Here is a 25,435-nt window from a genome sequence, read left to right as displayed (position 1 = left end):
TTGTTTTTAAAGACCAACTTCTTTAATGATACATACCAGTGTTATACTAAGCTTATAAAATAAAGTTGTCTGCATGTAAATACAAGAGAAACATTAAGAAATCAATAGTGATCAGGACAGGGATTTCGATTCCTGTACAAATTTAGAAACTCAAGAGAAGATAAATTAACATACATGGCTGTGACAATATGAACATAGGTGTAGTCAACGTGATCCATTTATTGAAAAAAGAGGGCAGATCAAGGATTAAGATATTAACAGGAGATCCAGTCTTAATGGGATGTGAGAAAGCAAACACCACACGTGGCTACTGAGGCATTTTTCTCAAGTATTGGATTCTTTGGGCAAGTTTGGAACACGGATGATTCCCACTCTCACGATACGGAAATGGAGGTATTGACAGCCTTACCCCAGTACCTCGACATACAACTGGGATAGGACATCCCACTTGTAGTTTGGGGGGCGGTTGAAGAGGGCTACAGGTTGTGAGCACATGAAATACAGGGTTTTAAGAGCCTATTTAGCAGTAGTGAAACTTTTGGTTTTCAACTGTGCCTTCCTAAAACGTCACAGGAGTTGCCAACCATGTTGTCCCACATGTATTGCTTCACAGCTTTATTTCTGCAGTTACAAGCAATTCAAAACTACTGCATGGTCGAGGCAAGCCTCTGAACTTCTTATCAAAGAAGATCTGTCCATCTTCCCGCAAGACAAACAGTATTGCACTTCAAGGTTATATTAACTGAGTTACAGAATCTCTTTAAGGACTGAAGCATTACTTACGCACATCCATGGCGCTTATGTGGCTGCTTAAAGATAAGCAAGAGAAATTAATTTTAAATTAATACTGCAGGGTACTGTGAAGATGACAAAGCATAGGCCCTCTGTGTACTTAGATTTCTAATGCTTAAAAGGTTCTTCCACGAGGAGGCTGGTTTGGCACAGCAGCCCCAGCCCTGACCGTACCCTCTCCTCGACTCAGTGGTCCAGGATCCGTAGGTTGCCAGATACGATTTTGTTCTCTAGTAGAGCTCCAGCTGGGATGTCAATCCTGTCACCATGGTTTGCAATGATGATGACTGTTCCCTGGGGTTACAGAAAAGAAAGCAAGTGTTCAGAAACCTGTTACCTGTTGACGTGGAAGGAGGGAAGAGGTTGTCTGGAGGAGCAGTCAGGTGTCAGCTGTACCATAGCCAGAGCCTGAATGCATTGAGTTGTATTGTTTCTGCATGGACCTTTGGGGGTTTTTCCTCCCCAGAACAAAGGTTTTAAACAAGCATCACTGGAACCTTTATCATTACCATACTAGATCCCATCAGCCTACAAGTAAACTGGTAACTTCTTTGAAGGCATGCTTGCTCTAAGGGCTCTTGTCACGTCTGCTTGCCTTGAAGTGGAAAAATGTTACCCCCATCCCCAGGTGTGTCCCAGGAAGGCTCCTGTTCCAGTTGAACAGGAGGGACAGAGGGCCAGCTCAGAGCCTGGAGCCCAAGCCTGTGCCAGGTGATTGCAGCCCCACCTTCATCCCTGGCACCTGCTGAATTGCCTTAGAGAACAGTAGGTGCTGCCAGGACTGGCAAGATCCTAAGGAAGAATTTGAGGGAGAAACTAACTTGCTCAGCTCTATCATTTACTAATAAATTGAGAACCCCAAAATGATGCAAAAGGGCCCGAAAAGGGGTGGTAAGGCCAGCCTGGGAAGGGAGGTAGGACTGAGCCAAAGGACAGAGGTGGCGGCAGTGTTTGAACAGAGATGTGAGGTCTGTGGTGCTTTCAAGGTCCATAAATAAACCTCTCTGCCTGGGCCTGCACAGAGCAGCAGCTCTGGCAGCAACATCTTGCACACCACCACAAGGGTCACTGTCCAGCCATGGTCTCTGCCATCTTTGGGCCAGTTACCCAATTCCCAGGAGTGCTCCTATGGCCTCTGTGTACAGGCAGAGGATCAATTCAGGATCAACAGCCAAGAAGCAGCATCCCCACTGCACACTCACCTTTAATGAAACATTCTTCCCAAACGTAACATCACCTGAAACCGTGAGATGATCCAGCTCCAGCATATCTGGAATACTTTCAAACCTCCGCAGGTAATCCTGAACCTTTTGGAAAGAGGAAATAATAGAGACAGTTTTAAAGCCATCTGTGAATTAAGACAACCGTGAGGGCCTCTTGAATACTCTTCAGGAGCCTTTCCTATAACCTACATCTGAATCAATACAAAAGTTGCTACTTTGTAATTGTGATTTCCTTCAGAAACAAGTGTGAGGAACAGCAGGGGGGCTGCCCACCAGCGCTGGGCGAGCTCTGGGGAGCACACACAGCCAGCCCACCTCCCATTGCTCAGCCGAGGGGTACAGGAGCACCCAACAGTAAATATTTGTATTCTCACAGGCTTTACAAAGAGCAAAAGGGAAGGCCCAGGGGGGCAGAGGTAGATAAAGCAAACCTCACTTTCCAGTAATTTATTGCTATGAACTGCATCTTTATTCAAAGAGGTGAACACCAGGTGTTGTGACAGGAGTTTACCTTTGTGAAGGAGCTTCCCAGTTTGACAAGAGGCACTGTTGGGAATTCGCGCTTCTCGCTCATCGTTAGAGACCCTGCGTTAAGGCTGTACAAATTCGACATCACAAGCAAGAGATCCGAGGTGGTCTTCACAGGCAGGAAACGACTTCGAGGTACGTTTATCCCCAGAGAGTTCTCAAAACTCTTGATAGCAGCACCAACTGCAGTCTCCAGCTGGATAACATTCAAGCCTCCATCCAGAGTCTGGAACAGAAAACCCAGGTAACACATGGAGCAGGTCCTGGCACTCAGAGCTGGAGCCCAGCATCAGTCAGAGCTCTGCCCTCACCCCCAGACCAGCTCTATGAAGCAGCAGTGCCTGTTACCCACCCAGAAACAAACAGTTTGTTTGAGTCAGTGTCCTCGAAACCCCTGCCAGCTGATTACCTTTGGGTTAACAATGATCTCCATGTCAATGGCATTTTTCTCTTGCAGCCTTTTAATTGCAGACAGAGCAATCCACAAATTGTTGGTATTGAATATTTTGAATTTTGACACAGACTTGAATTCATCCACATGTGCTTTTGGGACCTGAGCTATCTCCACCAGCCTCAGCTTATTCTCGTACTGCGTCAGCGTGCCACCCTGCAAGGGGCAAATGAGAGGTTTTAAGCCCTGTTCGTGAGAAGCCAGAGAAATCCTCTCCTCAGCACAGGCAGATGCACTTGGTCTGGTGGCCAGAGAAACCCAGAGAAAACACATTTCTTGTTTTTAGTAACCAGCTACCAGGTTACTAATTATAGAGGAGCATGTTTAAATAAGTACAGTCAGAACCATCCAACGATCATATTTCAGCTCTCCGAGACAGTTAATTCCTTTAATGAAAGTTGTTGAGAATATCTTGCAAATGCTGCTGTTATCAAAAATCACCGTCAGCAGTTCTTTGTTAGATGATGGAGCAAAAGCTAAATTAAATCTAAGTACTCTTAGAGTGCATTGCTGTGCTTTTGTAGGGCTAAGTCAGAGCTTCCCTAATGAATACAGAGAAAATCCAAATCCACGTTTTCACATATGAAAGAAGAGAGGCAGAGCACAGTTGCAGGACAAATTACTGCAGGCTACAAGTATTTGATACATGTCATAAACCTCTGAGAAATGTCATTCCTGGACTTTGCACAAAGCCAGGGGTTAGGGCAGGAGCAGATGGGCAGCTGTGCCACACAGAGCTGTGCAATGCAGGGTTGGGAAGTGGCTTAGGCAGTTTTCTGTGAGACACAACTGAAGCTTCTGCCCCTGTGCACGTGACAGTTTTTGGAGAAGGTGCAGAGGTTGTGACCAGCACCCCCCACAAATCACTCGTGCTTCCAGTCCAGCCCAGACTGTCCTTGTCTGCTGCTGCCCAGAACACAGACCAAATCTGTTCCATGAATTAGAACTTCCTAAATTTGCTGATTTTCTGCATCTCAAATTAGATCCCAGCTGATGTGTTAAATGGTGCCTAAAATAGCTATGAGGAGACTGGATGCATGTCTGAATCCATGGATTCAGAGGAGGCTGGAGATGGCCACCAACACTCAGACTTTCACCCATCTCCCTTTACCTTCACATCCGCCCGGGTTTTGTTTGTGACTTCCATGACGAACTCACAGCGTTTTCCATTGGGTGGGTTCATAAGGTGGTTAAGAATGTAAAGGTCCACAGTGGCACCCAGATTATCTATATTGGACACAAAAATATATTCCTTCCCCTCTGCAATGAGGTTGTCCAGCAGACCAGAGTTGTAGAAGCTGGCGTAGATGTCTCCATGGCCTGGAGGGTACCAGCACTCTGTGTTCTCTCCTGAGTAAGAGACATCCTTGGCTATTGGCAGCAGAGTTTCCTTGTTAATTCTGGGATACCTGTGAGGACAATAGGTCTTGTTACATTCTCACCAGTGTCAGACTAGCACAAAGAAAAAAATGCTACAGAAAGGTGCAACTCCATGGGTTTTTGGAAGCATGCTTTTCCTGAGTACTCTGAACTGGAAGACCCATCCAAATTCTGAGCTGTCACTGAGAAGCTACAGAATGCAATCTATCTACTCAGGGATTTAAAGCCGCAGTTCTCAGACCACACTGCAAACCAACTTTCTTCTGACAGGCAGGTTCACAGCATATCAAACACACCTCTAACCCCAGCAGCCAACTGGATTAGAGTTTGTTCTTCGTAAAGAACCATGGTCTGTCTCCCTCCAGAGCCCAAGGACACTAAAAGCAAATTGAGGAATCAAGTGGCCAGCATCCAGTACACCACTATTTGTACATTCCTTAGAAACTGGGGCCCACAGACCCCCCCCTCAATTTTAATATATTGCCCTTGACTCTACCAAAGACCCTGATGTTTCAGTCTCTCCACGAGGCCCAAAAGAGACCAAACACGGGTACAGAAGACACTGTTGCTAACCCAGCACCTCAAACTGAAGTCCACCCCATTCGGAATATGGAGAAACAAGCTAGTTTTTCTTTCTACCCCAAGTGGAGAAGTCTTTTGATACCTGCTTTGATTAAAAGTATATATCTTCACACGGCTGTGACTGTATTTCTGCAGGATTTTCTTTGTGTCATCGTCTGTGTTGAAGGAATTCATGAGAACCAGAGGGACATCAGTGTTGTAGGATTTGTTTAAATGCTGAGATGGGAAATAAATGGTAAATTCAGCATGTATTATTAGCTTTAACTCCTGACACCTGAGATTTTGGGAGAAAGAAATTAGGTAAAACAGACTGGAAATAATGAATGTGTGAGAGAAAAGAAGAGATGCACTTATGCTGACAGAAAGGATAATATATCAGGTAAAGGAAAATAAATCCCTGTTAGTAGTAAAGATAAGACCCACATTAATTAATCTATCTTTAATTAGTGAACCTTCGTTTTTAAACCTGCCTTGAGATCTAAAATCTGAAACCATGATGCCACTAAATGATCATTTTAAGTTACAGCTACTTATGATTACAAAAGGCATGTTTTCCATCAAATTGTTGCAGCCTGTCAAGGTGACATTTCCACACTGTCTCTGCACAGGAAGCACTTCCAAGCCTTCTTGGCAAGCTGAGAGATGGACAGTTGTATCAAGAGCACACAATAAATGAAACATCACCATGTTAATTGTTTGGGAATCTATAGAATGGACCTGAAATACACAAGAGCATTTCCACATCCAAAGGCAAAAAAAATCAGAGATCATGGCAGTGTTCCACCAAAAATAGAATGTGCAGGGGAAAAAAAAAAAAAAAAAAAAAGACACTTGAGTGAGGTTTAAGCTTTGTGTATCAGCTCACCCTCATCTGCTGGAGCGTTTGGGATCATTACACTTTGGTGGAGTCAGAGACTTCCACAGTGATGCTTTGGAGAAAGGGCTGCATCAGTTGGATTTAAATTTGAGTTTTCCATAGAACCATCTAGCACACATGGGAGAGTCACTCCAAACATCACCACACTGAGGCAAAAATTGTTGGCACTCCAGAAACCATGGGCCAGGCACACCCCACTTCCTACTCTAATAACTGTCTTCATTATCTGCTGTAAGATGAACATTCAGCATTAAAAACATAAGCTGAAATGTCCTCTCCCAACACCAGCAGCTGTTACTTTCTTTTGCTCTTCTTTCTTCAGAGGAAAATGCCAGCAATCTCTTCCAGCACAAGAGTTTAAATTCATCAAGGAACTTGGAGCTGCTGTGAAAAGCTTTGTTCTAATGCACATTAAAAAAACTCTTTTTTGAAAAGATGAACTTGCAGCTGGAGGAGTCAAGAAACAAGCCCAGGAGTTACCCAGGCCAGACAAGCTCTACAGTGTGACTGCTTGTGTTCCTGGACACAATGCCCCCCATCCAGGGCTGGTGTGCACAGGCTGGATCACACTTGTGCTAATACATGTGGGGGACAGAGAGTTCAGCCGCTGACTGCATCATCCCTTTCGTGTCTATTCTTCCCAAAGGAATTCTCTGCTTCACCCCAGCACTGTGACCAGACCTCGTCTCCCTCTCCTCTTCCTTTTGGCAAGCCTCCACTTGATCCCTCTTAACAAGTCATGCAGGAACAGCTCAGTGTGTGTTGCTTCCTCCAACGCAGCGAGAAAAGCTCATCAAAGGTTACCTCAATCTGCTGCACAGTCAGGTCCAGGAAGGTGTTCTCGTTCCGCACCCCGATGAGGCTCTTGGGGCCTTTACAGCCCATGCTTGTGCCCAAGCCACCATTGAGCTTCACAACCACCAGCTTGTTCAAGACAGAAGCAATGTTATCAGGCAGGCCTCTGGCCTTGATCTTCTCATAGGGCTGGATCTGGGAAAACAAACGAACAGAAAGAAGTACCCAAAAAAACCAGCAGTCAGATACGCGGAAAGAAATTGCTTTCTCCTAAAAACTTTCAAAACTTAAAATCTGGCGATAAAACCTACAATTATTCATATGCTTTATGACACTAAAGAACATCTGCAAAATGAGTCTACAATAATTGATTTGTTATGATACAAATAACCCGGTTTGTTACTACAATAACCTCTTTTCTCAGGAGGTTCTAGAGACTTTGTGACACCAGTCACCATTAGCGTCATTCAGAGAAGTCAGGCCAGTTATGCCACTTGTCACAACCCTGTTCCTGCCCTGCAGAAGGGGAGGGGGTTTCCTTGGGAGCCATCTAACTTGCTGGCCCATAAGATGGCCCCTCCCCACCTTCAGTCAGGCCACAATGTAAGAACCAGGCTCTACATGCAAGGCATAGAACTTTCCTTCTCTGAGCAGCTTAAACTTTAAACTCATAGATTTTCTTTCGGTTTTTTTTAGCTCTGAGGTTGTCAAAGGCAACATCCTTGGCAAAATGTTGGTTCTTTAACTCAGTCTAAACTGATTCTTATTCTAACCACCATTCTGATACAATTCATTTCTCCCGACAGCATGATACAGAGTGGAGGAAAGTTCCTAGTTGTTATTCTGCTGTTTTCAGGATGTGTTCATCCAGCTCACAATAAACCTTACAGGAAGTCTTCTACCTCACTGACAGCTGTTTCCTACAGGTTTAAGAACAGAGTCTGGGCTACCTGTGGGGCTAGTGATGGAGAGCAAAATCGGGCTCATAATGACAGTGTGCCTCACATTAGGTACTGCTGTCCCCAAATTCAAAGCACCTAAGTCAAAGAAATAATGGTTACAATGCCACAGTAAGAATCATGCCAAAACTGTTAGAGCAGAATCAATACCATTATCCTTTAGCCTGCCCTTCTAGAGATTTTCTTTTGAAGGAAAGCCCTGGTGTTCCAGTGCTGTAGCATTCTAGCTGCTAGAAAATGATTTTAATTCTGATAAGGGGTGTGTAAGATCCACAGCTGGTTTCCAAAAACAAATACATACAGAGGAGTTTTCAGAGCTGTGTTTGCTTTGGGCAAGGGCTGGGGTTCAAAAGGAAATTCACACTGCACTGGAACAAGAGTCCTATTTCTTACTGGGATGTGCGGGGGTAGGGAGGACAGCTTGTGCAATTCCAGCATTCCAGGACACCACTGGCAGCAATTAGGGCAGATCCCTCACATTAGGGAAATGCGCGGAATTTCCTATGGGATCTGGAAAGCTTACAGGATGTAGTTCAAGATAAGATGACTCCATGTGGAGTTCTTGTGGCTCAGACAGAAAGCAGCACTACAATCACTGCCATTTCATGAGGACATAGGCAGGAGCTTCCTCCCAAAGTTCCAGGAACTTTTCAGGAAGAAGTGCACAAAAAGCGGACTCTTGCTGTGCTTTGTCAGCAACAGAGATTGCGTTCAGGGTGAAACGCCCTGAAAAACAACTGCGCTCTCATTAGCAACGAGATGATAAATCCTGGGTTTAATGTCTTGAAGGTCCATCAGGAAACTCAATGAACATTCTGCTACCAGCAGGACCTGCAGAGATTTACACCCAGATTTACTGCCTGCCATCCACTCCAAGGTCAATAACATCCTGCATTAGACTGTACATGGATTAAAAACATTTCGTCTTGAGCTTTAGCTGGGTGGGATGTGAGTCACATCCATGATGTTCTGACACTGTCTGAACATCCAAAAAAATTGTCTCAACTTTCAAGTCTCACTATGTTCTTCTTGCATCACTCACAAAGAGCAGAAGGTCTGACACTCAGTTCAGGGCCAAACTGCCTCAAAAATCATTTGCTTTTGCTAAAGTGCCAACTACCTTTTGATGCTTTCACTATCGTGCCTGAAACCAGCTTTGCAGAAAGCTCAAAGTCCTGAAGAAGGAAACAGTTCCACCAAGGGCTCAGTTCACTGGATATTGCATCAGTTCACAACAGAAAATCTATGACTCAGCCTCACCAAATATTTCAGTTTCTTCTGGCACAGGCATTGGAAACATCAGCTTGGCAATAAAGCCTCGGGAAGGGCTTGAAGGGTCTTTAATTCAGAGAATAACAAATGTCAAAAAGTCAAGTTCCAGCAGGAACGTTGCAGCACCAGGACTGCTGGATGCCAATGCTGTCAATCCTACAGTTCCAGCCATGTGCAGGCACTAATATGCAAAACTACCTCATCACATACAAGCGTACACACAACTGGAGAAGTGCTCCACAGTTATAAATTCTAAGGGTTTGGAACAGTGGGCTTGACAAGTAAGTTCTGATGGGGAAATGCTTCAGGAAAAAACAGGGGCAGGAATGACGTCTTACAGATGTATGGCTGCAGTGTTACTTGCTTGAGACACATCTGGCAGCCGTGGTTTGGGACTGTTCTGACAGACATATGCAGCTTCTTTTGTTTTGCAGCCAACGTCACAGAAGTGATTTCTCGGAACAGTCTGGATGAGACAACGTTGGGAGTTTGACTAACAGATTCCAGAGGCCTACTCCTACTGCAAGGAGGCTTGCAAGAGTTTGTCAGAGACAGACAAATGAGCATCAGGGCTGTCATCGTGGGTAGACCGGAAAGGAGGACGCCCCTATTAGTTAACATGTACTTACAGTTCAAGGAAATATTTACTCAGCACCAAGGGACAGTTCTAGGAATAGCACCAAAGGAAGAGGTCTCTGCCCTCGTGAGACCCCACCTGCAGTGCTGCACCCAGATCTGGAGTCCTCAGCATAGGACATCTGTGGACCTGTTAGAGCAGTGCAGAGGAGAGCCACGAAGGTGATCAGAGAGAGAGCACCCCTCCTGTGAGGTCAGGGTGAGAGAGCTGGAGGTGGTCAGCCTGGAGAAGAAGAGGCTTTGGGGAGACCTTCCAGCACCTAGAGGGGGCTTACAGAGGAAGAGGGACTTCTTACACAGGCTGATAGGGAGAGGACAAGGGGAATAGTTTCAAACTACAAGAGGAGAAATTTATATCAGATCTTAGAAAGAACTTCTTTACTCTGAGGGTGGTAAAGCAGAGGAACAGGTCAGCCAGAGAAGCTGTGGCTGCCCCATCCCTGGAGGTGTTCAAGGCCAGGTTGGACAGGGCTTGGAGCAAGCTGGTCTAGTGGAAGATGTCCCTGCCCATGGCAGGGGGTTGGAACAAGATTTTTAAGGTCCCTTCCAAACCATTCTATGATTCTATGAACCCTTAAAACCTGTTTCCAGAGTTGAAGATTAGGAAGATGTTTTGCTTTTGAGTAAGGGCATAACATTCATTCTTTTCCTTCACGATATAGTTCACTGAGGTGACAACCTGAGCTGCAGACAAGACTGCAACCACTGGGGAAGAAAAAAACAAAGGCTCTAACAGACAAGCTCCTTTCACACTCACATTGCTTCGGATGCTCTCTTTACATCCCAGATGAGGTTTTGCATTGCTGTTCTGAGGTTAACTTGATCACTGCAGTTCTCTCAGAGGCCTCCCAGCAGGACTTTGCTATTGCTTCCAATTCAAACAAACAGATAGCTGTAATCTACATCGAGGGGATTAAGTTACACTTGCCATGTCCACATTCTTTACCTCCTCTCCCTGTTAACTGGCACTCTCAGTGTGCTTTCTTCTCTGGAGACTGTAACAGTAATGGGTCCTAACTATGCAAGCTATCACTGTAAGCCTTTGGACATATGAAAGCAAAGCATCTGGAAGGAAAAAACAAGTCAGAGGTTTACCAATATAGTGTGAAATGGGTTCAATCTTCTGTTACTGTCATCAGTATAAGTTGTTACACTGAAAACATGGAGGTCAGGGAAGAAATCTCCCATTGCAGAGAAAAACAGAGGAATAATACAGAGCAAGAATTTGTGTTTCAATTTACTGACAGGAGCTTTTACTTGTCTTCAGGAAGAAGCAGAAGCTACATTAAGAGAACAAATACAACAGATAACACATTAGATGACCTGCAGAAGTCTGACAGAAATTCTGCTTCTGCACAGCACAGTCCCTTGGCACTGGGCAAAAGCCTGAAACACTCTTTCCCACCTAAAAGACAAAGCCTATAAATCCAATAAACTATTCATGAACTTTTTTAAGCTGCTAAATAAATAAGAAAGCAACAAACCTACACTCTGGCAGATTTTTTGTGAGCCTCTGTTTACAGATACACACGTATGTCTGTGTGTTTATACACACACAGGCACATAGATACCTCAACATATGCTTTTTGCTCTTCTAGGGATCAGCTGAAGATTATACTTGCCAGAATTCCCAGCAGCAAAGCAATTCTCCAAAACAATCACAGGCAAATAAACTCACGCTGCAGAGAATTTGGTGCTTTCTAGGCCACGATCCTTGTAGTGTGAGATTCTCCAGCATACAAGCATCCCACCACCTCAAAAAACAAGGTCATCCCTACAGGCAGTTATTTTCTGGTAATCTTGTAAATGATTTATAAGTCTTCTATACCAACCTTCATGCTGTTTTAACAAGAACAGGAGGAGAATATGCTCTGAGGTTTTACAGCTAAGAAAAGAAAACTCACTTGGAGCTGAGCAGAAGCACTCAAACAAAATATGCGTTCACAGATGGATACCTGTCCCAAAGAACTCAGTACTGCAGCCCTTCAAAAGTTATCCCCCTTTACGCCTTCTAAAAGCTCATACTGTTCTTACCCATATTAGCTAGACTAGTAATTCTGAAATTCTGGTCTTTAGGAAATCAGCTTTAATTTAATAATTCCACAAGTCACACTCCTCAGCAAAGAACAATTTGGGAGAAGGCCCCTTGAAATGTGTCTTCTGTGAAACCCCTTTCATTTTGCAGAGTATGTCCCTGACACGACTGACATATTAAAAAGGAAGGGGTGGATACAACAGGATAGAGAGATGGAACTATTATGGTCAGCAAAAAGGAGAAAAGAAAACAATAATCAAGAAATTTAACCTTGCTCTCAGTTTTCCTAAGTGCTTAAACCACCTCCTGTCAGATCAGGAAGCCCAAGTATCCCTAAAGAAAGGGGTATTTACTACACAACGAAGAAGGCATGGAAGGAAGTTTGTTTGCAGATATTCTGCTGTAGCTCTCTTCTGTGGCACTTATCAAGCATGATTACTTGATTTAGAGCTCATGGTAGGAAACAAAATTTCATTTCAGATCATGTATGCATCTCATCGGACCAGAACTGACCTGATTCCACAGAATTCTTACCTTTCTGTCTCTCATCAAAAGTTGCTACATAGCACAGGGCCACACATCAGAATGAGCAGTACAGGCCGTAAGGAAAAAGAGAGATACTCTTTCGAACTCTGCCCTTCTCCATTCAGCCCTCTGTGACCTTAAGTTAGACCTTTCTCTTAGGTCTTTTTTTAGCAGCTTGCCATGCCTGGGAATAAACCCCCGGTCTATTTCAGAGCCTTACCACAACCCCCAGGTTGACATCTGCTCCAGATGTCCTACCTGGGTACTTTCAGGCCTTTATAGAACTTATAAGTTTTTCCACTGAAGGTGAACAAAACTTGAAAATTAGACAACAGCTCTTCTTCTCCACAAAGCAGCCATTCAATCTCATCAAATTTCTGTAATTTAATCCCAGGCCTTCTCTTGGCACAGGGAACAGTTTATTCCTTTGATTGTCCTAACTACCTTCTTACATATTTAAAAGACCTATCGCCCCACCTGAGTCTCAGCCCCCCTACACTGAAAGAAATCCCCTTTTCTTCAGCCTTCCTTGTAAGTCACCTTATCTAGAACTCCAATTTCTCACCCTGGCCTCTTCGTTGAGGGCAGACTTCTCTCCCCCAAAGCAACACTTCATTCAGTGTTACAGTACAGAAAAGAGAGACATCACAAGTTTTTGAAGTTAAAAGAAAACACTCAACCTTGGAAAAACCCTAGACTTGCTCTAAAACAGCATCATTCTTCAACGCTTTATAGAGCAGCCCTGCATCTGTTCTGGAAGTAACTGGACAGCCTGCCTTTCATGGGAAACAGAGCCTCGATTGAGGCACACAGAGAGCCTCAGAGAAACCACAGGCCTGGGAGCCCACAGAACTCCTGCAATATGCCAAGATCACTACGCTGGGAAAAGCAAGAATCTGTAGCACAACTACACCATTAGTTACACAAGAGTCAAAGGACAGCCTAAGGCCACTGATGAATCAATAAAATGAGGTTAGGTTTAATAGGAAGTATTTATTTCAGTACTAAACAGTGCTGAAAACATACATAGTGCTTTTTCAGCAGCAGCTCAAATTACAGGTTGTAAGTTACAACAACACAGACAACATTAGAAAAATCAGGCTCCATAACTCCCCACAGTCAACTCCTTGTTTCAGATCCCTCACTTTTGCTGAGCTGCTGCAGGTTACAGAAGTTGCTAAATGAGCTCTATTACCCAGCCCACTTGCCATATGTCCCTTTCAAATTATTAAACATAAAGGATCACTGGAAACAGTCTCATCTGAGACATGCAACCTTCTTCCATGGGCAGGAGGGAAATGGGAATAACAAGGGTCCTCCCCACTTCCCCTCTAACACAAGTTTACTCCAGAGAAAGTACCAAATGGTGAGGTGGCATCTGTCCCATTTTGTTTCCCTGCTCCCAGAGCTGCTAACAAAATAATACAAAAACTTGACACATATGGTAAGCAGAACCTGATGTTCAGGAACACATACAACATATGTCAACAAATAATTATTTCTCAGTTAGAACCCAAAGTGTTGTCCTACATGGTTTTACAGAACCATGGCAGATAGACCCATTTGATGGGTGAATACATCATTTGACTTAAGTAGCAATTACCAGTTTTACGTTCCTTACAAACTGTCACTTAACCACAACTTACAGAATCTTCTGGAGGTCTCTGAATCTTCCCCCAGTCCACAGATGGTCCCTTTTCTTGTAGGAATCTATGAAACAGCTTCTTAAATCCTTCCAGGTCCTTTTTAGTGTGCTACAAAAAGAAATACATTAGTTAATGCTGGTATTTAATGCACACCTACTCAATCACAGAAGCATTTCTACAAATTGAGGTACAGTCTACTCATGAGAGTAATTTCATTAGCACTGAAACAGACATGCTAAACTTTAGGTAAAACTCCAGAAGTTACCAAAAGCTCATTTTCACTAAAACTCAAGAGTACAAAACCAACTTGGATACCTATACAAGTCTTTTGTCAAAATCATAACCATTACAATTTGGCCCCACATTTAAGAAAACAGCTTTACCCTCCCTTTCTGTAATCCAGTGAAGATTACACAGAACCTTTAATAACTAAAGATGATTAAACACTTAATAATTCCGTCACCCAGTCTAGAGGGAACTGAAAGTCTCCTAACTGACATTGTATCCAGGCTACTCTTCCACACAGGATCAGAGCACATCCCAAAAATAAAGACCTGGAAATCCGTGATTTATCTTCTTGTCTGAGATTTGCCTCAATGTGCTGCATCCCATTTCTCATGCTCTGAGTAGCTCCCACTCTGTGCTCCTTACCTCTATCTCATTTGAATGTGCGGTCGCAAGTATCTTATCAAGTTCTACTTTCATTGAATACTCCAGCTCTTGCCGAATGACTTCCTGAAACTGTGAGGAGCCAGCTTGAGACATTGCTTTGCTGAAATCTTGAATTTAAGAAAAAAAAAATTAGGAAAAAAAAAACCCAAAACAACTAGCTTATTTAGACTACAAATAGCCTTCAATTTTCTTTAAGAGTGATAAACTCATAAAATCTAGTCTTATCACCATACTAGCATTCCAGGAATCAAAAGTTTTTGTTCCTAGTTACTTGGGAACAGATCTTAAACTGGTCCCAAAGAATAATGGCCCTTCTTTCAAAACTCAAAAGAACCCCAAAGGGCCAATGGTCCATCTCACGAAGTATCCGAAAATCTGCAGCACTGCACTTTTTTGCTAGAGAAATCACATCCCACTGCATCGACACACTTTAGCAAGTAGAAGTGTGAAAAAGAAGAATTTTCTTAGTGAAAAGTTATGTAGAACATTGTGATTGAAGGTATCCTTCTGTTCCACAAGCAAATAAAAACATATGCTTTAATTATTTATACAGTGCACTTTCACAGGATCTTCTGTTTGTTCCAGTAAACATTCCCTTACTTTGTCATGAGTATTTTCACACTACAGCATGCATTTCAGTTACTAAGCAACCTAGAAAATTGGGCTGTCTATCACTTCAGCATTTGTTTTGTTTTTGAAAGTGATAAACTCCACAAACGTGAAAAAGAGTAAATACACAAATATTCTATAAAGTCCACCCTGCAGAAAGAACCAGGAGAGAACACGACTTTATTTTCCAACAGAAAGCATTGGAAGTGAGTGTATTCTCAAAAGACATTCTGAGTATGTTCTCTGAAGACCTCAGTTAATTTAATTTCTGCTAAATCCCTTGAGTGATCACTTCCCCGTAACACAGAGAGCGATGTATTGCCAAATATAGCTGGATTTTAGAAACACCCTTAATACTAGTGCAAAGAAGGGACAGGAGGGAACTTTACAAGTGAACAGAGTGACACTGACAGAAAACATTGCTAGAAGAGGAACCTGCATTTAAAGTCTACTTACTGAGAACATGTATTAAAAGGCTCTTCTATTGAGAATGTCTAAGAAAGCCAAAGACGGTTCATTTCAATGCAATTTTGATTTTATTTTATTTTTCTAAGCAAAGTATTCCACAGCCTCAGCCTCAGTGACAGTATCTAATCCTTGCTTTGAAGCCCACAGAAGCCATTTTCCTGACTGCACTGTTTTGCAGGTAGGGGAGGGAGAGAGGAAAAAAAAAAAAAAAAAAAAAGACAGACAAGTGCTGCAGTGCACATAGTATGTGTGGTGCAACACGGGAAAACACCAGCTCAAGATGAACAGTACACTGAACAATAGGTCCTTTTTTAAATCAAATGCTTCATTTAGTAGTAAAAGCAGGTAAGAGTTGAAAGCCTGTTAGGCGTATCTTTCCGGGTCAAATGTGTGACAACACAGACAGCTCTCCACCAGGAAGCACTTCTTCCTACAGAAAAACAAGGAGGTCTGTACCAGCTTCACGCTTAATCCCAAACTGCTACAAATACTCCTTTCATTCCCGCCCTTTGGGGTGATGCATTCCGAAACAACTGCGAGGAGATGCTTTCACATGTTTCTAATCCTCCCTGCAACGTGTTATAATAGCCCACTTCTGTTACAGCAACAACAGTGGCCATTTCTCACCGCTCGCCGGCCTGTAAAACATCTGAACCTCCCCGTGTGATGCAACACATCTCTGAGGAACTCTGCACATCCCGAGTCTCAGCAGAGACCTTCAGCCGTGCTGTGGAGCACACTGGGGCTGAGGGAGGCACAGCCAGCTTCCCCGGGCTGCCATGTAAGTAGGAAATGCTTGTTCCGCTCTTATTAGCCAAAAGACTTGTATCTACCAGAAAAAAAGGCACTTAGAGACTAAGTAACACCACAAACAAATCGAGAAAAAAAGGCATCATAAAAGCAAATATATATGGCAATGTCCTAGTTTAGGGGTTTGGGTTTTTTTCTGTAATACTCTAAAATTCTCCATAAACTGAATGTGCAAATGCTAAACACATTTGATCACCAATATCCTCGCAGGAAAGCAAAGCAGACCTGTTGCTTCTTCCAACATCAGGCACACAGAGCAGCAGCTGGATGGGACAGCTCTTGCCGAACCCCAGCCTGCCAAAGCTGCCAGTGCCGTACCCTTCATCAGCAACAGGGGGTATTTAGGCTTCCCATTTAACAACTACTGCAACCCCTCGGCCGCATCCAGACCCAATGTGTCAGGTCACGGTTGCTTGGGAAGAGCATTGTTAGTGCTGTTAGCCCAATTATTATTATTTCGGGGAAAGAGAGAGGAAGAACACGGCTGGAGTCGGTAAAAACATGTCTGGTGCAAGAAAAGTATCTATTCTGCATAGGTAAGAATGTGAATACTGTAACTAAGAGTCAAGAGAAACAGCAAGTGAAAGCTCTTCTCTTAACATGCCACTGTGAGGCAGAGGCTTTGAGCATGTATCTTGAGGGATGACCACCAGGACCTGGCCTGCACTCTCTAGTGTCTCCCCAAAGCAGTATCGGTCCATGATACGAGTGAACACAGCACCAGTTGTTCCTGCTGCCCCTCAGAGTTTTTGGGAAGGAGCTGGTATTACACATCTCAGCCTATGGCTGGCAGAAAGACAACTGCAGTCCTTCAACACAAACTACAGCTGAATTTAACAGCCTGGGTGAAGATTGATTTCCCTTTTCAACCTAGCAGCAACAAGGAAGTTGAAAGGCGAGTGCAACTGCATATCTGAAAGCAGTTCTTTCCTGCAGGCAACTAAAATTTCCTACAGCCGTAATGAAAAGTAGTTACTGTGCCTCTAAAAATCACATGGGAGGCTGGGGTGCTGGATAATTGCAGGAAGATATTTCCAAGGACACACAGGGCCATAAAATCCCAAATTATGTTTAAAAAGAAATGCCTCTTCCAAGCTATTTCACAACCAGTGCCTCATATTTCAGCCTAAACCCACTTTTATGAAACCAGTGCTCTTGAACACTCATCAGACATAAGAAAAGGGTGGGATAAGGTAGTGGAAGACACTTTGGGGACCTGCCCACACAGGAAATGAGCACAGACCAGAAGAGCATGACTAAATAGTTGAGACTTCAGAGAACACTGGGCTTTGCAAAAATGACCACAGAGGGTATCTTACTTTAATGTCTTTGGTAGAAAGTGTTCTCCCAAGTAGCAGAGACAGGACAGCACTTCAGTCAAGTTCATGCTGGTGTTTGAGGCGTAGAGAATTTCACTCCAACCCTCCTGCCCCCACCCACTGTTATTTCTAACAGGCTTTTGTGCTCTGCTCTGACTGCTAACCTGGCCCCTGCCCTCACAGCACGAGCTACAGCACACGGAAAAGTATTGGCAGGTTTATGATGCCTAATTTTATAGCTGACATGTGAAAAAGCAAAATGTGATATATCAGAGCAAGCTAATAGAAAGGAGGACTTTGTACACTACCAGAAACAATGTAAGGGGCAGATCTCCTCAGGAAAACTGCACAAGAACAGAACAGTGGAGAACTCTTACTTAGGGACTTGCACGTATTTCCTCTCTGCTGTCCTTCCTCTTATTCTACATTAAAAGCAGAGAAAATGTTAAGATTAATTTTGTTCATTAATCCACTCAGAAGAGAAGTTTACTGCCTTGGTACTCAGTGTACAAGGAGGCAGCACAGGAGGGAGTTGTGGGACAAGCCAAGCAAGAACTTCTCTCATGAAAAAGTAGGGAATCTCTAGGGCTGAGGGCTATGGATCGTGATTACTTTTGCAATCCAAGTAAGTATACAGAAAGACCTACAGCAGAAAATTATTTAGGTCTCCCTGGAGCCAGACTAATGCATAAAAACCTAGAAGGGCGGCCAGTAAGTTACAACATGTAGCTAAACTTTAAATGCTCTACCCTTGAACTCTGTGCTCAGGGTACAGAGTGAATGCCTTAACTTCCAGCAGTTCCTCTTAAAGTTCAAGGCAATTTTTATCTCTGGCAGAGATAAAAGTCTCTTTAAATATCCACACTATAACGCACAATGCTAACGAATACTACTTTGAATTTTAGAAGTGAACATACCCACTCAGCCTCTACAAACATTTTCCTACTACTAGAGGCAAAATTTGCCAACACGCATCGGACTGAAGCATCCGTGAAGTGAAATCTTTATGCTCTGACTCTTCCTGATGGATGAGCACGTTAGTCTGAGCTAACTGAGAAATTTGCAACCCAGGAAGCTGTTCTTGCCAGCTGCACACACCAAGAGTTTAGGTGTTACAGTCAGACACAGCTGAATTTCCTGGTTTAGCAGATGATCCTCATGCTAAAATATCACTTGACATGACAATACGTTTCAGTACTACTGGCCTGACAAAAGAGTATCTAAACGGCGGATGGTTTTTGGCGGGTTTTTTAAGGCTTTCAGGATTGTCAAATCTCTGGTAGTATTTTAAAAACCAATTATGACCTTCACATAGGTTTCTACAGCTTTCAGTTTCAGAAACAACAGCACTTCTCTGCAAGATGGCTACCTTCAACAGAGAGAGATAAGCCAATTCCATTTTAAAAGAACAATTGCCAATATATTTTCCTAATAAATTTCACAAGGGCTTATCTTGGTAACTTTCAGAGTGGCTGGTTGAGCAACATGCTGGAAACACCTTCTTCCTCCAGCCGCCTGGTTCCTGCCCAGGTGTCACGGGACATTTGTAGACAGGTGATGCCTTTACACAGCCAGCATTGTCCAGTCCTGGACATCCACTGTGTGAGGGACAGTGATTTCCCAAAGGCTGCCAAGGCCTTCAGTTGCCTGCAATACCCAAGTTTGTATAGCAAACGACCTACTCGTGTTCCTTCTGCAGGCAGCATTACATTTGTTGATAGGCCTGAGTGGATTTATATTAAGGAACCCTATACAAAAAGCACACCCGCACCATTAGGAATATTGGAAAACAGGGAAAGAAAACTGCAACGGCAATGCACCAAAGTAATTTTTCTTCCCAAAATGACCTCTTGTGGGCTGGTTCCCTGTTTTGCAGGGAATCCGAAACTCAGACCACGTACACACAAACGCTCACACATGCGGAGAGTAAAGGAGAGCGCCGGAGCCTACCGGGATCAGAAAACGCCAAAACACACTCAAGCCTCAAAAAAAAAAAGAAAAACAACAAAACAACAACAACAAAAAAAAAACCACACGAAAAAACACAACACCCAAAAAAGAAGAAGAAAAGAAGAGAAAGAAAAAAAAAAGAAAAAAGCGAAGACGTTCGACCTCGGAATCCATCCTCCCGCAACTTTACCAGACGGCTTAGCGGAGAGGGCAGATTTGTGCTGGTGAGGTCCCGCAGGATCCCCCAGCCCCTGTCCGTGCACAGCGCTGGGCGCAGCCCCGCCGCCCGGTCCCGCCGTGCGCCCGCAGAGCCGAGCCGAACCGGGCCGGGCAGAGCCGAGCCCGGCCGGCCCCGCCGCCGGATCACGGACAGGGCTCCGGGGCAGCCCGGGCACATCGCAGCCCAGCTGCTACCCCCGAGCCACCGGGAGCGCGGACCCAAAACACAGCGCAGCCCCGCGTACGCACGGCGGAGGAGCCGAGAAAAACAAAGCGCGTCAGCTTACCTTTCACGAGAGCCGACATTTTCGCGCTTTAATAAATAAACACTTGGGTAAACACAGAGTGCCCCGCTCGGGGGGTTCCGCCCCGCGGCGGGCAGCGAAGGGCCGGAGCGCGGCTGCCGCCCCTGCGGAGGCTGCGGCGGGAGAGGCGGCGACCCCGGCCTCGCTGGCAGCTCCCGCCCGCCCGCCGCGCTGCCCCTCTGCCGAGCAGTCCCTCCCGGGCCGGCGGGCGGGCGGCGAACCCCGAGCAATTTAAATTTCATCAATGGAAGAGGCGGACCCGCCGCGCCCCGGGTTTCGCCACCCCCGACCCTCCCCTCCCCTCCCCGCCGGGCCGGGCCGCCCGCCTCCCCGGGGAGCTCCCGGCGCGGCTCCTCCCCGCTCCGGGACGCGATGGGACGGGACGGGACAGGCCGGGCCGGGCCGGGCCGGCGCGGCCGCCCCGCGCTCCGCCCGCCCCGCGCGGCCGCCAGTCCGGGGGCGGCCCCGTCCCACCTCCGCCCCGGGCCGCGCCGCGCCGCGGGGCCCCCCCGCCGCCCGGGCCGGGCGGTGCCGGCGGCGGCCGCGCCGAACCCACCTCGTCCTGCGGCACCGCGGGCGGGGGGCGGGGACCCGCGTGCCGCGCGCGCCCCCGCCCACCCCCTCCCCCCGCGGCGGGGGCGGGGCCCGCGCCCATCCCGGCGGGCCCCTCGCGCGCGCCGCCGCCGGAAGTGGGCGGGGCCCGGGAGCCCCCCCGGCCGCGAGCGGCGGGCGCGGGAAGCGGGGCGGGAGCGGGGCGGGAGCGGGGCGGGAACGGGGCGGGAACGGGGCGGGAACGGCGGGGCGCGGGGCCGGCGGAGGGCCCGGGGCGCGCCCTTGAGCGGCGGCTGAGCGTGCTTCGGGCGCAGAGAAGGAGGCTCCGGGGGAACTTCTCGCTCCACAACTCCTGACAGGAGGCTGTAGCCGGGTGGGACTCGGCCTCTTCTCCCAGGCAAACAGCGGCAGGATGAGAGGATATGGCCTCGAGCTGCGCCAGAGGAGGTGTAGGTTGGGCATTAGGAAGAATTTCTTCACAGAAAGCGTGGTTTGACATTGGAATGGGCTGCCCAGGGAGGTGGTGGAGTCACCGGCCCTGGAGGTGTTTAAGGAAAGACCGGACGTGGCACTCACTCAGTGCCGGGGTCTGACTGACACCGCGGTGTTGGGTCACGGGTTGGACTCGATGACCTCTGAGGTCTTTTCCAACCTGATTGATTCTGTGATTCTGTTAAGTATATCTGATTTTGGAGTGTACCATGAGTTAAAGCATCTCCACCCGTGGCTTTCCATCCCGGGTTCATGGCCACATTCAGTGCTGGGGAGGTGCCGTGCTGGTGCAGCGCCCCTGGCAAGCACACAGGTGCCAGGGGCCAAGCGTCGCTCCTGAGCTAGGCTGTGATTTCCCTCTTTGTCAAATATTTTCCCTAATTTTGTCTGCAGACACTTCCCAGCAGTGCTTTGGCTTCCCTCTGCACTGTGGTGACACCCAGTTATGGTAGAAACCCCCTGCATGCCATAAATACCCCCAACACCCTCCAGGTAAATCACCACCCTGGTTTTTACCTTCTCATTTTTCTAAAATCAGCTCTATATGGCCTTTCAATATATGCTTGTATGTAAAATCATATGTAATACATCACTGAATCCTTATATCCACAGAGAGTCAAACTGCAGACCACACCAGTGCCCTGTTACCATGAGGAGAGAGGTGTGGGAATTGGCAGGGTGCTGCTGAATTCCAGTTTCAAGGGGTGGATGGGTGCAGCCTTGCCTGAGATGGGCAGGGTGGTCTTCATCTCTGCTGGCTGAAGCTCCCTGTAAGTTCTCTGGGATAAACCAGGCAATCCCCAGGATGAGCCAGTCCATTTGGGGGTGGGATGGCTCACCTCTGCATCTGCCAGTTTCTTGGCTTTTAAGAAAACCAAAAATGCAAAGACCCTGTGAATTTTACATCCCAATCCACTGGACCTGGGAGCATCCCTTTTCATTTTGTACTACTAGACAGTACAGGGCTCACTGCATTCTACCTTCTTGACATCAGGGAAGATGCTCCTCTTTCTGCCCCGAATCCACCAGGAAAAAGTCCTGGATTCACTCCAGAACTTCAGCAAAATCCTGATCCTTTTCTCTAGACAGTGATGGGACCTTGCTGTTATCTTAAATGCAAGAGCAGCCCCACTTGCATTAAGGGGTGCATAAGGCATAACTTACAGGGTAATGAGCAGAGAGAACTTTTTATCTGCCAGCAATAAAACTAATTCCAGTGACCTGTCTCACTGTGGTGGAACCAGGGGAAAGCCCTCCCTCCTTCACTGCGTTTTATGGAAGGAGGGGAACAGTCAAGACTGAGCACTGATGGTGTCAGTCAGTGTCACTGAGGGTGGGGGTAACCAGAACCAATCCGTCCAAAACCAGCAAAGTTTGGTAAAGCTCTTGAGCTCGATTAAACTCAGGGAGAGGTTTATCTCACAGGACACGGGCAAGCTGCTCGTGCAGCCTCCTGGTGCTGCTCCCGAAATGCCAGCCGGGGATGCGCAGGGAGCAGTGTCCTGGCAGCGCATCCACCTGCACCAACATTTCGGGTTAAGTAGACACAGGAACACCAAAGAGAGGTCTAAATGCCCCAAATGAAAAAGAAGCTTTTGCTTCCCCTGTGCATGATGTCGCCACCTCAGCCAGGGCATTCAGCATCTTCCAGGAACATGGGGCTGCATCACAAAGGAACAATGGGATAGAGGCACCGAGCCCAAACTACTGCCTGGTTTTATGCCTCATAAATAAGCTGCCTCATAAATAAGCCTCGTAAATTAAATAAATAAATGCATTAGTTGTGATTTCCTTTGGTTTCATCAACCGAGAAGCTTACACCAGTGTAAGATGCTGCTGCTGCTCCTGTCCCCCCCCTTACTTGAACCCTTCTCCCCATTCCAGTTTTGGCTCAGCACTGGCAGTTTTTGGCTGGGAGAGTTGTCTTTTGGATGGGCTCATTCCTGGCTTGCAAGTGGCCGGTGACAAGGGGAGGTCGTAAAGCCCTTCTGAATACCCAGCATCACCCTTTCATCTCATTTATTTCTTCCTTAGCTCTCCTTATTAAGTTTCCCACTGAGGACATTTATTTTTCCTCTCTCCTCTGTTTTTCATCCACTTCATTTATTGCCTATGAACTGACTTGTTTGAGCTGAGCAGGGTCAGCAGATAATGAAAATCTGGGTGTTTATGGGGAAAAGACAGTGCAAATGCCAAGGAAGTATGGTTGTGAGGCAGTTGGAAAGCCAAGGTGTGAACATTTTAATTTACTGTCTAGGGAAGAATTAAAAAAAACTTGTTGATGTCCAGATAGTATAAATAGTAACACAACTGCTTTATGGCCATTTCTTTGTCAATTATATATATTTAATAGTAATATATATTATAAATAGACATGTATGTATAATACACATATGATATCAGTACATAGTACATATACATAATATACAATATTGTGACATGTATATGTGTAATAATAAATATGTAATAATATGCATATACATAATATGTATAAATGATTTCTATCTCTTATGTCTATTATATACGTATATTTTTCTATATTATATAAATACATATTTACAACTTTATCTACAATATAAGTCCAGGAATTTATATTACATGCATATAATTCCAGATGCATCCAGGCATCCAGCAAAGTAGACATGATGCACACATGGATCCCCAAGGATGTCTGTGCATGTATATAATATAAATATTTATTACTTATAGATTTATATATTTTTAATATATGTATATACATTTATATTATGGATGTATGTATTTACACAGTCTGTAAAACCTGTATAATATATATAGTTATATATTGTCATTTTTCTTTCCATTTTTTCTTTTTTAAATCTGAATTTTGGCCGAAAAAGACAGTGAGTGACTGGCAGCTGTAAAAGGCCACCTCTGGGCCCCCTTGGGTGGGGCACACGGGCCACGGTGCACCTGAGCTCCGCCGCCTCCTGTTTGCCCAGCGAGTGCAGCAGCCGCCCGACGCGTTCCCGGTTGCTCAGGAGCTTTGTTTCCTGACCAACACCCATTTGCAGTATTTCCCAGACGAGCGGAGGCTCATCAGCGAGCACCATCGCTCCCACTCCCTCTTCTCCTTCCAGCTGCCCCTGTGGGCTGGGGAGCAGCCGAGTTCAAGCAATCCGTGCTCGGCCATCAGCCGGGGAGGACGTAAAGCATTAACGAGTTTAATAGCACCAAACAGATCACAGGTTTCAAAGTGCATCGTTAAAAAATATCCCTGCGGCACCAGTCTGTGATACCCCAGGGCTTCAACGTGGGGTGCAGAAACCTGTGCCTGCCTTCTTCTGAAATCCTTCCCAAGTGTTTAAAAAGGTATAACAATCCACTTTTTTTTTTTCTTCTTTTTTTTTTTTTAAACAGAGTCCTCCCTGCCCTTGCCGTGCTCACACAGCCATTGTTCAACTCCACCTGCTTCAATGCTGGAACAAAATAAAATTAAATTCTTAAATTAAGGTAATATCTCCAATTCTATGCCTTTTTCTCGCTGTCTCTCTGTCTCTCCTCTCTCTTCCATGTTTAAAGCAAGGACACACAGCACACCTTTGGGGCAACAGCTGAAAGCCACAGCTGAATCAGAAATAAGCCTGGTTGCACCTAAAAAATCTCCTGTTAACAACCTCAGCGGGGACCATCTACAGGTTATGGGTGCTCCCCCTTGGAGCTGCAGCATTCTTGAATAGTAACTTATCCATCGAGGAGCACAACAGAGGCTGCAAGGGCAGGGTCTCCCGGTTTGGTGGGGGTTCGGCGGTGCTGGGAATGGCTGGAGCTGCTCAGGCCTCACAAGGGAATGGGGGTTATTTCGCCCACAGATAGACTGGAAAAAAGGTCTGGAATAATTCAGGGTCTATTTTTACCTCCCTTCTTGCAGGAATTTTGCAGCGCCTGGCGCCACGCCGGCACACAAACAGCGCGGGGCTGGGAGGGGGTGTTGGGAACAACGCAGCCCTCTCTGGTCTGGGGGTGCTGGGGGGAAGACAGCCAGGGAGGAAGGCAGGGTTTCTATAGGTCCTGTCCTGCCTGCTGCTTCTCTGCGTGCTGGAAGTCTTTGTACTGGTTTTTCACAGAAAACAAAACCCTCCCGACAAGCCCTTATGACAAACGACAGACGAGGCTTGTCCTTATCGCCACCCGGTTGTCACCCTTTCACATTTGCCCCTGGACCTACTCCCACCGCTATAATTAATGGCAAATCAGATGTCAGTTTGCTCTGTTGGACACAGCTGTGGAAATTCTTGGCATGGTGCTCTTCCTTTCGGGGCTGGAAGCCAAGTGCTGGAGACATGGGAGAAAAACAGCTCATTACGCCTGCAGCGGGGC

The 25,435-nt window shown here is 45.9% G+C and overlaps 1 protein-coding gene and 2 long non-coding RNA genes across 7 annotated transcripts; 2 read left to right on the top strand and 1 right to left on the bottom strand.

The window, feature by feature from the left end:
- UGP2 (UDP-glucose pyrophosphorylase 2) lies at positions 1 to 20,676 on the bottom strand. Of its 2 annotated transcripts, none has more exons than XM_032103539.1 (10): positions 20,610 to 20,676; positions 14,353 to 14,480; positions 13,702 to 13,809; positions 6,638 to 6,823; positions 5,039 to 5,172; positions 4,106 to 4,403; positions 2,953 to 3,150; positions 2,527 to 2,769; positions 1,995 to 2,099; positions 1 to 1,086 (listed from the first exon to the last, which is right to left on the bottom strand). In XM_032103539.1, the coding sequence occupies exons 2-10, from the start codon at positions 14,464 to 14,466 to the stop codon at positions 979 to 981; spliced, it is 1,494 nt and encodes a 497-aa protein (XP_031959430.1). In that variant the 5' UTR covers positions 14,467 to 14,480; positions 20,610 to 20,676; the 3' UTR covers positions 1 to 978. The 2 variants fall into 2 exon arrangements, with proteins under 2 accessions (XP_031959430.1, XP_031959429.1); XM_032103538.1 differs by lacking the exon at positions 20,610 to 20,676 and adding an exon at positions 20,036 to 20,217.
- Positions 16,036 to 19,612, top strand: LOC116441521. The gene is made up of 2 exons (XR_004239106.1): positions 16,036 to 16,231; positions 19,456 to 19,612. It is a non-coding gene; the product is annotated as an uncharacterized LOC116441521 (long non-coding RNA).
- Positions 20,677 to 20,846: 170 nt separating the features above from the next.
- LOC116441516 lies at positions 20,847 to 24,567 on the top strand. Of its 4 annotated transcripts, none has more exons than XR_004239102.1 (3): positions 20,847 to 21,054; positions 21,491 to 21,867; positions 24,476 to 24,567. It is a non-coding gene; the product is annotated as an uncharacterized LOC116441516 (long non-coding RNA). The 4 variants fall into 4 exon arrangements; XR_004239104.1 differs by having other exon boundaries at positions 20,847 to 21,589; positions 21,710 to 21,867; XR_004239103.1 differs by having other exon boundaries at positions 20,847 to 21,589.
- Positions 24,568 to 25,435: the final 868 nt, after the last annotated feature.

The sequence above is a fragment of the Corvus moneduloides genome, chromosome 3 (genome assembly GCF_009650955.1).
Source record: "Corvus moneduloides isolate bCorMon1 chromosome 3, bCorMon1.pri, whole genome shotgun sequence".
Lineage (NCBI taxonomy): Eukaryota > Metazoa > Chordata > Aves > Passeriformes > Corvidae > Corvus > Corvus moneduloides.
This window is presented reverse-complemented; position numbering and strand designations above follow the sequence as displayed.

Coding starts and splice junctions, on each gene's coding strand:
- UGP2 (XM_032103538.1), bottom strand. Junction 3,151..4,105: donor AAACCCGGGCGGATGTGAAG/GTAAAGGGAGAT, acceptor TGCCCCTTGCAG/GGTGGCACGCTGACGCAGTA. Junction 2,770..2,952: donor AGATCATTGTTAACCCAAAG/GTAATCAGCTGG, acceptor TTTCTGTTCCAG/ACTCTGGATGGAGGCTTGAA.